This window comes from Paroedura picta, unplaced genomic scaffold, assembly GCF_049243985.1.
Source record: "Paroedura picta isolate Pp20150507F unplaced genomic scaffold, Ppicta_v3.0 Ppicta_v3_sca25, whole genome shotgun sequence".
In the NCBI taxonomy this organism is placed as follows: Eukaryota; Metazoa; Chordata; class Lepidosauria; order Squamata; family Gekkonidae; genus Paroedura; species Paroedura picta.
In genome coordinates, this window is record NW_027518622.1 from 505,013 (window position 1) to 519,320 (window position 14,308).

At 42.2% G+C, this 14,308-nt stretch overlaps 1 protein-coding gene across 10 annotated transcripts in view; it reads left to right on the top strand.

Annotated features, from left to right (window-relative positions):
* Positions 1 to 14,308, top strand: part of LOC143828397 (GREB1-like protein) — a 167,011-nt gene that overhangs the window by 128,323 nt on the left and 24,380 nt on the right. For all 10 annotated transcript variants that reach the window (XM_077318816.1, XM_077318825.1, XM_077318815.1 and 7 more), the window contains 5 exons: positions 1,232 to 1,571; positions 6,497 to 6,612; positions 8,091 to 8,335; positions 9,878 to 10,431; positions 12,692 to 12,794. In XM_077318816.1, coding sequence (XP_077174931.1) covers positions 1,232 to 1,571; positions 6,497 to 6,612; positions 8,091 to 8,335; positions 9,878 to 10,431; positions 12,692 to 12,794 — 1,358 coding nt within the window. The remainder of the gene's footprint in view (positions 1 to 1,231; positions 1,572 to 6,496; positions 6,613 to 8,090; positions 8,336 to 9,877; positions 10,432 to 12,691; positions 12,795 to 14,308) is intronic.

Below are 14,308 nucleotides of genomic sequence, written 5' to 3' on the forward strand. Positions count from 1 at the left end.
ACGTAGGATTTTTTGGGTTTGCCCCAACAGACTGAAATATCTAACTAGAACCTGCCTCTACTAGTGTCGACTAGTTATAACTACTTACTCAATTTGTGCCAAAATTTCCTTAGGGCTTAACCCAAAAGTTTGTTTTCAGCACAGGCTGAGTCCCCGAAGCAAAACACTTCTCGCCATGCCTTCCCCATAACATTGGAAGGCTGTCTTCTTTCTTCTGTATATTTTAATAATTCAGCAGTATACTTAAAGATGTAGAGGAAGCCGTGGAATCACTTAATTATATTTTTAAATTCCTCTGTAAAAATAAGGTTAAGATAGCTGCATGTATTTTCATAAGAATAAAACCTTTCATAAAAATAAAATAAGAGACTTTACTGTATTAAACCAAAGTACTGTCCAGGCCAACATCCTGTTTTTCACACTGGCCAGTCAGATGCTTCTGGTAATCTCATCAGCATGGATCAAAGGCAACAGCCACCCTCTTATATTTCCCCCATTCAAACACAGGCCCATTTCACACACGCATCATACTGCAGATTTTCAGAGCAGTTACTCTTGACATCAGATTCCGTGCCCTCCTTATGCACTATTCCTTTTTCTTCAGGGTTGTTGGAAGAGACCAAGATCAGCACAGTCCCACACTGTGCACGAATCCCAGCAGTTGCCTGGCATCAATAGCAGTGACATAAATGTTTACACAACAGGTCTTTACAAATGTTGTCTTTGTACCCTGTGAATGTTATGCCAGGAGGATGAATTTGAGCAGCCAGTTCTCAACAATAAAGTTGGCTTGCTAGTTCTGATCCCTATTGGCAGAGCGTGTTTCACGTGGTGTCTCAGTGGCAGCTAACCTGGAAGCAGCCATTTTACACAGTCCAGTCAGCTATCTTATAGTTGCAGACAGCATGTGAGGAAACCATGGATCTAGCAATTCACCTTTCCTGTCTCCCAATTAGTATTCTTAACCTGCTGTCCTACAGTTTTTCTACAATGCATTTGTATATGTTGGACTCAAGTGATTTCTGAGGTGCAGCTGTACTTTTCTTAGTTAGGGAGACCTAAGTGTATGCCAATGCAATGCTTACATAATGAGTCAAATAAATGAAAATAATAACATGTTGGAAACCCTGAATTACGCAGTGTATAAGCCTTCTTCCCTTTTTTTATTGCCTGGTGTTAGACCTGAAAGGCCTATTTATACTGTCTAAAACAAAGCTGTATTCCTTTCAAGGTACCCCAGGCTGCACAGCATGGTGATTCGCTGCTATCTGCTTATTCAGCAGTATTTGGAAGCCTTGATGGCTCTCACTACCATGGCCTCACTAAGAGACCACAGCACACCTGAGACGCTCAGCATAATGGATGACATCATCACCTCACCTGGCAAGGATAAGAGTGGTCGTGGTCACATGCTTGTCATCAGGATTCCCTCAGTGCAGCTGGCAATGCTGGCCAAAGAGAGGCTGCAAGAAGCACGAGATAAACTGGGCCTACAGTATCGTTTTGAGATTATCCTGGGCAACCCAGCTTCAGAACTTGCTGTTGCCAAGCACTTTGTGAAACGATTAAAGGTGAGCATCAAAGAATCTTCTTGTGGGTTTGCATGCAAGCATGCAGCTGTATGGCCACAGGCTTGTGCACTAAATTGATCCACTGAAGGGGCACCGTAAATTCAATGGAGTAGTACTCCATACACTTTCTTACTGTTACTCAGAGTGTGATGGCAGTATATGAAAAAATTATCATCATTTTGGATTGGTTCCTGTGGAAAAGACCACATGCAAAAGGTTGGTTTAGCCTGGAAAGAAGACAACTAAGAGGGGATAATAGCCATCTTCAAGTACTTGAAAGACTGTCATGTAGAGGAAGGAGTAGAGTTATTTTCTGTTGCCCTAGAGGGTCAGATAATAACCAATGGGTTGAAATTAATTCAAAATAATTTTCAGCTAAACATCCAGAAGACGTTCATGGCAGAGCAGTTCCTCAGTGGAACAGGCTTCTTCAGGAGGTGGTGAGTTTGTCTTCTTTGGAAGTTTTTAAGCAGAGGCTAGATAGCCATCTGACAGAAATGCTGATTATGTGAATTTAGGTAGCTTATGAGCGGATGGGCAGAAGGGATTATGTTGGAGCTTGGCTCTCATGGCCCTTTCTGATATGCCCAGGGAAATTACGATTGCCACTTGGGGTTGGGAGGTGAATTTCTTCCAGGCCAGATTGATCAGGAATTCTGTTCCCTGCAGCTGCTGATCAAGTACTGCAATTTGCAGAGGCCAGGTCATCCTGTGCTGCTGCTTTCTTCCCAGCCATCAGTGTATTTAGGCTGTGGCAACCGGGGCTCATGCCATGGGTGTCATACTTGATGGGGGTGCACAGGCCGCAGACAGCCTGACTGCTCAATGCTGTAGACTCAAGGCTGGTCAGGGTGGCTCACGTTGGATGGAGTGATGCTCAAAAGTCACCTGTCATGAACCCCCCAAAGCCTTTCCTCTAATTCATGCCAGGAAGAGGGGCTGGTTTGCCAGCAGGGACTTCTCTGTGGAGGCTCCACCCACCTGCTTAGGTATAAAACGGGTTAGGTACACTACTGTTCCCAGCAACTGTATTTAAATGTGTACTCTCCCTATACATGCAGGGCCCATTTACCCATTATGGCTAAAAGCTATTTAAGGAATTAGGCTTCAGGAATTGGTATAATCACCTTTTAAAGCCTTCTAAGGTAGTGACTATGCCCATATAATGCAACAGGGAGTTTCATACATTCTTATTATTGATGATCTTTGTGTGTAACTTTCTGTCCAGAATAGATAACAGCATTAAACAATGTTGGAAAATAGTTTTCACTTGAGGAAAAACATTGTATTCACTGTTCATTATATAAGCAGGGTAGCTACGATAGCCCTTATAAGAGCAGGAAACAGTTAAAAGAATCTGAAGGGAAACAAATTGTATCTTAGTTTTGCTATGATTGCTGAAGTCTGTTCATTATCTGTCTTCTCATTATGGTCAAAACTGCCTTTTCCAGCAGTGTGGAAAAAAATAATTAAGTAATTTTAGCCCATCCCAAAAGGTGGGTTACAACAAATTTTAAAAACATATAATTCAATTTATAAAATTAAAATAAAATCCTATTCATAGTTCTCTATTAAAATACATTATTAAAAAAATACAACAGATTACACCTTACAATATTAGTAGGGACAATACCTGTGTCAATTCCTAAATAAGTTAAAAATATAAGATTGACAGATATAAATACAGGCTGGGTAGGCAGGTCAACTGGAATGTCCCTCAGGCCACAACCATAGGCCTGGAGGAACAGCTCTATCTTACAGGGCCCGAAAGACTGTTTAATGTCCTGCAGAGTCTTGATCTCACTGGGGCCAGGGCCAGTTTAATTTCCTTGGGACTGTGGATCTAAAGCCAATCTTGGTCTCTTGACCTATGTTCTTCACAGTATGTAAAGGGAAACATGGTCCCACAGATAAGACAGTCCCATATTGTTTAGGGCTTTGAATGTTAACATCCAAACCTTGTATCTGATCCAGTCTTCAATCTGGAGCCAGTGCAGCTAGGAGAGGACAGGTCAAATAAGGGCCTTCCACTTACGTTACATAAGTTCCCATCAGTATGTTGCTTCAGGCATATGAGTTGATCCTATAGAGAAGGATGAGAGAAGCTTTCTCTCTTTTTTTGAAGAAAGTGTGGGAGTTTATCTTGTAGGCTTGGTGCAACTTGTGTTGCTTTCAATTGTATGCTGCACTGAAGGTGCAGACTGAGCAAAGAAGGAAAGCATGAGTGGTGAAGGGAAGCAGATCCTTAATAGATAAGTTCTTCCAATCCTAGGAGATAAATTTGTCATAGGCCTCTTCACAGTGGAAATTTCTGAAAAGCAGGGCGGCATATTGACTCATTGATCTACTGTTAAGTGTTCCATTTTCAAACCATTACTTTTTTTCCAAAAGAAATGACTCATAATGCACAGCATCTGTCTGAGGTGATGAGGAAAATGGCAGATGGAGAGGTGCAAAGAGCTAAGAGGAAATAGTTACTAGAAGGTTCCTCTGGTTTGTATATCTATATTTCAGGAAGCTTTTGTTAATGTGTTTGAAAGAGGACATTATTACCTCATAGACTCTAGTTCTGATTGTAAAATATCTCTGTATATTATTTACATGGCCAGGTCTTTTGTGCTCTTTTGCTAGTTATTCAGAATTGGACTCCGTGGTCCAATCTTTATGAAACTTGGAGGTTCTTTTGAGGAGAGCCTTCAACTACTATGCTGCAAATTTGGTGCCTCTACTTCAATCCTCCTCCCACCATACCATTGAATAGACTCAGGCTAGATTTGCCATTGACTTTAATGACCCCAAAGAGTATAATGGAGTCGAGTATTTCCAAATATTTCCAGCTTTTTTTCAGCATTTACTATATTGGTAGCTGAATACAGAATAGAGAAATCTGTTCCACAATATTTCTGGTAAGGTCTTGGAAGAGGAGTATGCCTCATGGCTGAAGTGTCACTCAGCGCTTAACACCCACTCAGGGCGGCTGTCCCACCCGAGTGCCTCCTCCTCTGGCTTGTCTGTCTGTACAGTGGCCAGCCAATTGCCTTCTGTCCCCCGTCCCCTCCTCCGTCCACTTCCCTCTGAGGCTTGGAGGCTGCAGATCCCTGCTGCATGAGATCTGCCCCTGGTGGTAAGTTCCATAACAGCTGGTGCAGCCTTTCCAGGTCTTGGGGGGAGGTGGAGGCCACAGAGTTCTTCCACTCCATCCCCCCAATCTAGCGCGTGTTGAATTCCTGAATGCAACAGGCTTGGTCCCTAGTATTTGGTATAAAATATACCTGAAAATACCGGCAAGGTATTATTTAAAAAATATTTTTTTGCTAACCCATTGCACATGCCTAATAACAACTATGGATATGCATATTAAAAAAAAATACTTTTGGGGATTAGGATCTTGGGAAGGACATAAATACTGTTATTTGGGTTTCCCCAATATCATATGGGGATTCAGTTTTGGGTTCCAGAATTATTTGGATCCAATTATTCTCAATAGGGAACAGCAGTGGGAGGGGGACAACAATAATGGTTTTTCACCTAACAGCACTGCAGAGGACCTGCTATTGCCTTTTCCACTGCCAAGTTTCAAGCAAATTGGAGTGAGGAGCCCAATTCTATGGATCATTGCTTCCTCCAGTCCTACTTGGGGGGGAAAAATCCCTTGCTTTTCTCAAAGGTAAAAAACAAAAGAAGTAGGAAGTAGCAGTGTAGAAAGCTCATATAAAGAATAAATTATACTATATAAAGTAAAATAAAAAGTAAGAAAAATAGAAGTTCTGGGGGGGGGAGGTTTTCCTCAATTCAATATATATATATTTTCCCTCAATATATATAGTTTTCCTCAATTCAAAATACACACACACACACACACACACAAACACACACTATACTCTCAGTTTGAGCAGTAACTGATCTGCTCTGGGGGTGGTGGTTGGGCTTCAGATGGGGGGGGTTGGGCTTCAGATGAAGATAAAACTACACCTAGGATTGTTTTAATCAAATTCTTTAAAAACAATTCTGACTTTTTATCCTAATATTTTTTGGAACTGCAATCTGAGATGGAACTATGGAGCTTTCATTTTATTTTATTTTTGTAGTCTACAAGCATAGATCAATTCGTTTTTCAGAAAATAAGCTATTACATAGTTTTTCTTGGAGCTAGTTCAAATTTTAGAAATTCTAAAACAATCAAAGAAACCCCAGCAAAACAGCACAAGTCTTTAAAATCCAAATAAACAAAGAAAGCTATGTTTTTAAAAGAACCAGAAAGAAAGCAAAGGCTGTCCCCTCCAACAGCTCAGCAGACAAAATAGGATATATAGGAATAATTTTAAATAACGTTTTAAACAAAGTGCAACCACCCCTAGCACAAAACGAGAAAAGGGTCTTGTATGCCAATGATGGCTATGCTGTGCTAAAAAAGGTCTTTCCAGTGGGCAGCAGAATTGATCCAGGGCACAGACAGACCAAAGCGGCTGGAGGCATACCAGCAGCACTCCAAAACAAAAGAACTCTCAGCCACGAATAGAAAACTTTGGGCTGTGAGAGAATCATTGTGATTTGGCCCTGCATGCACAACTCCATTTGCCTGGGAGAGATGCCCAGAGACATCCATCAAACGGGTGATCCTTAAAATGCCAGACCCAGGTATTCATGAATATCTTGATTATTTCCAGAAATGTTTGGGACCTGGGTACTGGTGTTCTTGAAACTATCAATACCCAAATAAGCCCCACCCCTCCCCCCCAAAAAAAAATTCAATTAGGTAGCTACATAAGTTAACTTGGTTTGTATGCCTGTGTGAAGGAGCATTTGTAGTGCGAATATGATATAAGAATATGATATAAGAATATATGATATAAGAATAAGAATATGATATAAGATATAATATTGCTAAAGGAATGTCAAGGCTTTTTTATGTTCTTTCCTTACAGGCATGGAGAGGGAACGATCAGGAGGACTGGTTTCCTCATACTTACCAGGATTTAGAAGGTCTGCCTTGTATCGTCGTTTTAACTGGCAAGGACCCCCTGGGGGAAACCTTTCCCAGGTACGCTCAAGCTGTAACAATACTGGATATTGTGTTCTATCCCCTCAACAATTGAAGCAGTAACATTTAGCTTATCTGTGAACCCTCCCTATAATTCTTATATTGGATGATAGTCTGTCTCCCCCTGTTGCAATGTGACACAGCACATAGTGTATGACACTGGAATTTGAGAATAACCAAGAGATTGTTACCCTCGGATTCCATATGAGCCAGTATCATATGTTACATCCTGTGCCATGTTCCAAGAGTTTACTGCCCTGATTTGGATGGTCCTGCCAGTCCAGTCTCCTCATATCTCAGAAGCTACGTGGAGTTGGTCCTGTTTAGTACTTGGATGAGGCAGGCAAAGGGAAACCACCTCTGAATGTCTCTTGCTTTGAAAACTCTACAGGGTTGCTATAAGGCAGTGCAGCGTGACAGCACTTCCCATCCAAAGAGATTACTGTGGCAGACAGGTGGCTGTCTTGCCCCTAAAGGGCAAAGCAGCTACTCAGCTGGGCTTACGGGAGTGCTGCTCCAGCAGCCGTTCACCTTTCAGGAAGAGGCTGGAATGTTGGAGGGGAAGCACAGCAGAGGAGATTTCAGGTCTGCCTTAGGGAAATAACAGTGATAGTTTTTGGTCCGCCTCAGGAAAAGAGCAGACAGAATGCAAGGTAGGTCTGCCTGGTAGTGTGGCAGAGTGGTTAGCTGTACCTCAAGATGAGGATAGAGAACCCAGTTGCTAGGCCTGTCTCTGGTAATGAGCAGACCTTGTACCATTTTGTTTGTCTCTAGAGAAAGAGCAGGCTAGTGTGGATGGAATCCAGTGCTTGTGAGACGATCCAACCCAGTCACTTGTGGGGGGGAAGAGCCTGCTTGTGCTTGAACGCATTAAAGAAAATTCCTATCACCCTCTGAAGTCATAACTAGTTTGAATTTATGTGTCTCAGCCAGTGTTTTCCTCTGGCTTTCTGGAGAGCTGTAGTGCTGATCTGTTCTTCGAAAATGTCTTGTAAATGAATAAAATTGCCTTTGTTATTGGTATACAACTTCTCCTTCAGTAATCCCCATGTTCTACTTGCTCATTGCAATATTTAACCTTATGACAGTGAACCCAAAGCCTTTACCTTAAGAACATCTGTTAGCTGAGGGAAAGTTTTACATTTTAAAACAAACCTGGGCTCATTCTGCATATATAGGATAATGCACTTTCAGTGTGCTTAGGCATTTTCCTGTGCAGAACAGAAAATCTACTTCTAAAGTGCACTGAAAGTGCATTATCTATTGTGTGTAGAATAGGCCAAATCATAAAAGGCTGTATTGGTAGGAAAGGCCTATCACAAGTACTAACAAATTTCCCTTTTCTATCGTGGGCAAACCAATCCTTGCCATTTCATATCTTTCTGGAACAGTAGCTGAGAAACTGACATTTAAATGGCAAAATATAAATGTTTTTCAAAACTTATATATATATATATGCTTATATATTGATTTTCTAGGTCTTTGAAATATTGTGATCTTCGACTGATTGACTCAAGCTATTTAACTCGTACTGCTGTGGAGCAAGAAGTGGGCCTGGCATGCTGCTATGTTTCAAAGGAGGCCATCCGAGGGCCCATTGTGGCGCTTGACCTCAGTGAGAAAGATCAGGAAAAGGCTAGCGTTATAGAGAATGATGCTGATGAGCTGTTAATTGACCTGGAGAGACCTCAGAGTAATAGCAGTGCAGTGACTGGAACTTCAGGTTGGTTTTGCATCTTATTCTCCAATGCTGCCCCTTTTAATGAAATACCCCTTGATCCAAGATTTTGGGTTTAATAGCTCTCTGTTAAGCAAGAAGAAGCAGAAGGAGATAATGCAGTGTTCGTGGGAAGAGGAAAGAATGGAAATGGGGCAACTTGTCTGTGGAGAATGAAGGGGAAAGGGAAGTTGCTGCTGAAGTGACAGAGAAATTATGTAGGTCCTGACCAGGACATTAAAAATGCCTAGGCTCAGTTCTGCTGCTTGGTATAATTCCCGCAAACAAAAGCGTCAACTTTTGTGAGGTTGCCACCTATTAAAAACTGTGGCAACTAATAGTTAAGAAGAAAGTTGATTTTTAAGTCATACCCATAGAAAAATGGGAGAAGAGTATAGCAGTTTCTTTGGGAATTGGCCAGTAGCCAGCTTGGTGTCTGCCTACATCTAGCAAGCCACATAATTGCTATTGAACAGACAAGGCAGCTGCAAGGTATTATTAGTCCTGGACATATGCTTCTTCATTAGAACAGCTGGACTCCCAGGATTTAACCTTGAATGTAGGAGGGGAGGATTAAATGTCTTTCTAATTGCTATCACAAAAACTACTTATTTTCTGAGCTGTCATTTCCTCTGATTTGTGGCCTGATCCAAATTTTGGTTTATGGATTGCAACTCAAAGAAAATAAAGTAGGTGCTGTGGGAAAGCTTCCTTCCGTGCATTTGAGTCTCCTTTGTGTTTCTCTGAAGGCAAGGTTACTGTCTTGGAAGGAGGTCACAGAAGTAAAGACTATTGCCTCTATTTACAAAGCCAGTCTCTTATGCCCCACAGAGGGGGACTCCTAGAGTAACCTAAGCTCAAGGTTTTCTTTATTTTCTTCCTTCCTGATTTGGCTAGTGAATTTAGACCAGTGTTTGAAATTTATCTCCTTCCTGGGATTTGTGGCCTCCTTATGCTTTTCAGTCCTTGTGTCGGGATTTGAGGCCTCCTTAAGATTTCCAGTCCTTGAAACAGGGTCCTTGCACACTAGCGAGAATTTTTCAGTCTATTTTCACTCATTTGTTCTGCTACAAATAACAAAATGTTCCATCTGGTAGAATTTCCCTTCTGTGCATCTCTTACATATAATGCTTTTAATCATGGTTAGGTGTTTTAAGTCCTAGTTTTAAACCCAGCAAAATCTGATCAGTTTTAACCATGGGTAAGAAGAAGAGTTTGTTCTTATATGCCACTTTTCTCAATGCCCTTCCCTTTCCTCTCCCCACAACATACACCCTCTGAGGTAGCTGAAGCTGAGAGAGCCCTGATATTCCTGCTCAGTAAGAACAGCTTTATCAGTGCCGTGGTGAGCCCAAGGTCACCCAGCTGGCTGCATGTGGGGGAGTGCAGAATCGAACATGGCTCGCCAGATTAGAATTTTGCACTCCTAACCACTACAACAAGCAGACCCCCTACCAATCTGGCTAGTGTCAGCTGGTGGGGATAATCAGATATTGTTATTGGAATTTGCTGACCATCCTCCATTTTTGTCCCCCCTCCACACTTCAGGTTCCATAGCTGAAAATGGTGTGAGCTCTTCCAGCGCCACAGACAAGTCTCAGAAGCTACCAGGATCCCTTAACTTCGAGAATGTGGTCAACAGCTCAGTTGACGAAGGCTTCACTGCTGGGGAGACCTTGAAGCAAGAATGTGACTCTCTTGGCAACCAGATAGCAAGCAGTACTACTTCTAAACTATCAACATCATCCTTCTCCATCAGCCAGACATTCCGGTTGCCTAGCCAGTCTGTGAAAGAGTGCAAAGGCTTGCATGCGGCCTTACCTCGGGTTGTGATCTTATCTAAAGCTGCCTATTGCCTCCTTGGTTCACAGAAAAGTGGGCAGCATCTTTCTTCCTCTTCTCTCTTGCCTCATGCTGATGTGTCTTGGACAAGCTCTCTGAGGCCTTTGCTGCACAAGGACACAACCAGTGAAGAGCAATCTTTGTACTACAGGCAGTGGTCTGCAGCTCGACAGCACCATGCCGACTACAGCAATCAGAGTGAAACTGCCAGTGGGAGGAGCTTTCACCCTCGACGGCTACTTCTAACAGGACCACCTCAGGTAAAAGAACCACCTCCTTTAGGAGCTATGGCAGCAGGCTTGAATCCTCTTGTGCAAGCATAAAGGGGAATTCCTTTTGTTGATTTTTCCCTTCCACACTATTGCCAGAGGTGTGGCTTCTTGCCAAAGGTATGCCCAACTGGAAACAGGAGGCACGGAGGCCAAGTTCCACATACCAGACTCTGCTCAGAGTTCACTGGATCCAAGCCTAAATATTTAAGTAGATCAAAACCAGTCTAGTTTTAGGGTGCAAAAATACAAGTGAAAATGCAAAAATCCATAATACAGTGAAAATATCTTGAAATGCTTTTCTTCCAGAATTCTATATTCATATGGTTCTATAGCTATGTAAATTATGATGCAGACAGACTTGAAAAGCAGGAGCAAATTTGTGTGGTGGTGTAACAGCAGCTACTAAGAGCCAGTGTGGTGTAGTGGTTCAGAGCAGTGGCTTCTAATTTGGAAAGCTGGGTTTGATTCCCTGCTCCTCCACATACAGCTAGTTGGGTGACTTTGGGCTGGTCACAGTCCTTGGTAATAAAGAATGCTATAACTATCAAAATCTAATGGTAAGTGTGCAGCACAGTGAAATGCTGTGGCGTGATTTCTTACATTTTGCCGATATGTAGTTCTGGCAGCTGAAAGCAACCTTTTGTAGTTGTACGCTTATTTGCATGTATTTATGTAAATGAATCACTTCTCTGTTGACATGAATGCATTGGATAGAGCAGAGAATCTAATAAATGTAGACTGTAATATTCATTTATTCTTTTCTGCGAAACAATAAAGAGAATACTTGAGAGCCTGGTATAACTGTGTAGCTGGAAGGTACATAATAACAGCTCTGCTTTAATAGGGTTGGATTTTTGGAACATAAGAATAAGTGATCTATTACTTACAAATCCCGTTAGGTTTTGAAGATAGAATCATAATGTACATGGTAACTAGTGATGGAGAACTGGAGGTAGCAAAAGGACGATTCTTTAGATTTCCACGTATGATTTGTTTGGCACTCTGCACTACTAATTTGCTGCTGTAACAATGTTGCTTCCTACTTTCTAGAGTCATATCCCAAAACCAGCTTTGAAGTACCAATTTTGCTCTCCAAAGATCATACAGTAAGCAGAGGAGGCACAATGGCATTTAAAGTACAGGGTTTTTAAGACCACTTTAACAGCTGCTTGGTTTCTACCCTTATGAAAGAATAAGAACATTTCTGGAATGCATGAACTGGCTTCTTACTGTGTATGGGGGTAGTTAACAAAAGGCTACATATAAGGGTGCCATAATAATTGTGGATAATGGAGTGTCTTCTGTCAGGATTGGATCCAGCCAGCTTTCTCATTCACCTTAACAATTCCTGTCTATACTACATTTCCCACCCAACATGGCTCTTGTTCATGCAGGTCTTATGATCCCCTTCATTTTTTATGGTACACTTTGCCATCCTTCGTCACAGATCCAACCCCCAGTGAACTACTTGGAGCTTATTGATGGTAAAACATTGTGGCTGTGCAGTTGGAATGTTCACCTCATTTTCTTCAAATAATAGTAGCAAAGCCCATTTTTAAAGCAAAGCCCATAGAAAGGTAGGAGGGCAGAAAGGTCCCCACAAAGCAGGGCAGCTGAGCTTGCCACCTGGGCCTCCCTGCTGTGCAGGTCTGCTGCCCTTCAGCCTCCACCCTTGTATCCGTGCTCCTGCAGAGCAGGGAGGGCCAAGTGGTGAGTTGGGCCAGAGCCCCCCCCCCCCCAAGATTTCCCTGCAGACAGGAGGCATGGTCACACAGCCCCTGCAGAGCGCAGCCAGATAGTCTTCTCCACCCTCCTGGTGGCCAGAGGGTGGGGAGCTTGGAGGGAGGGGTGGACCACGGTGGAGCGCAGCTGGACAGCTGTCTCCAGTTCCGAGGCTTACCTCCTGGCTGATCTTCCTCCTCCCACCAAGTGATGGAAAACAGCATGGAGGAGCAGGAGCAGAGGGGTGAGAAGTGATTGGCCCTTAGTCAGTGGCTGCTATCATCCTATTGGGGGCATGTCTCCCAATGAGGGCCAATCAGATGCTTGGCATGTTGTCTGAAGGACAGCAAGGTTTTTATGTGGTATGATAGTTTTCCACTCGTGATCGTTTTCCCATTAGAGATATGTATATGTTTTCCTCAAGATCCTGTACTGAAATGTTTCAGAAGAGGGAAAAAATGTCTATTATTGCTAGGTTGCTTTGCATATATATTTTAAGAGGGTTTTTTAATTCTTTTTGGATTAGGTAGGAAAAACGGGCTCTTACTTGCAATTCCTGCGAATACTCTTTCGCATGCTGATCAGGTTACTGGAGGTGGATGTGTACGATGAGGAAGCCATTAATGCCAGTAAGTACTAAAATCCAGTTCTTATTTTCATAAGTGCATTAAGTTCAAAAACATATATAGCCTGTAAAGATATGAAAACTTATTTTTAAAAATCTGGTGTGAAATCCTAGAAGTTAATCCCTTCTTAGCTAAAGATTTTTCAGTTTCCAATTAGAATGCTGAGGCAATTAATTTTTATTCATCAGTTTACATCCCCAAAATGCCTTATTAAGTCTTTGTAAAAATATGGTCAACTTTTTAAGACAATTACTAATGAGAGGGATCTCATTTTCCTTTCCCTCACTATTTCCTGTTTCCCTCCCCTAAAAGCCCCATAGCTTCACCCCTTTTCCTGCTTCCTTCACCCCTTCCTATTTATCAGCCATCCTACTTTTATCTATGCCCCTGTCATCCATTTTTCCATATTTCACTCTCCCTAGCAACCTCTGTGAGAGAAAACTGTGGCCCAATTATATGGTGCTGGCTGTTGAGCCAGGCAGTAAGAAACACCGAAGAACTTGCAAGGGGCATGCCATCTTTCCCTGTATCCCCGTCCACATACTATTTCTCCTTTCCCACTTCCTGACAACACCACATCTCATCTTTCCCTGCTTTGTTTTTCTGATTCCCACTCACCCACCGATCTACTACCTTTTATCTGCCACCCATCTTCACTATATTATTTTTTTCATTTATGGCCTGCCTTTCTCCACAGTGAGGACCCAAATAAGCTTACTTCATTCTCCTCTCCTCTATTTTATCCTTACAACAACCCTGTGTGGTAAATTAGGCTGAGGATGTGTAACTGGCCCAAGGTCACCCAGTAAGTTTCATGACTTTCAGAGAGCCCAAGCAGGTCCCCTTGGGTTATTGCTCTTGGCTCCCTGCCTGGAATCTGTGAATGACTTCCCAGATTAGTGGATTCTCTAGGTTGGATGTACACAAGAAAACCAGACCTTGTATAAAATATATAAAGGTCTCCTATTTTTTTTAAAATAATAGATTATGTAGTATAATCTCTTTAGCTCAGCAGCAAGAAAACAACAACAAAACCCACTTTTCTATCTATTAGATGGCACACCTTGATATTAGATGTTAATTCTCTTGCAGTATGAAATCCAAGTAGTGTAAAACCAGTCTATATATAGCATTCCATCATGATGAATCATAACATACCTAAGCATACTGGCATGGTGTTAGCATAACTCTCTGGCCTATATCCTTATTATAGCTTTTTGCCCTATGGTATCAGGTTGTCTCTTAGGGCCAATCAAGGATCTTCTTCTCAGGAATGTAGGCAATTACTCCTAATTCCCTCCTTCCATCTGGTTAAGAACTGAGCACAGGTTCTCAGGATTTGCTCAATTATTACATTCCAGTGCCTGGCCTTGAAAGAGATAAGGATGGAGGTTGCAGGAAGACTGAAATCACAAACACTTGCAAGCTAAACTAGGCTTTCTAATATTCAGGTTAACCCTTGAGGGCAAATTGGGGTTTTGTGCCTCACAATGGCATAATGGTAATTCAAATTGGGG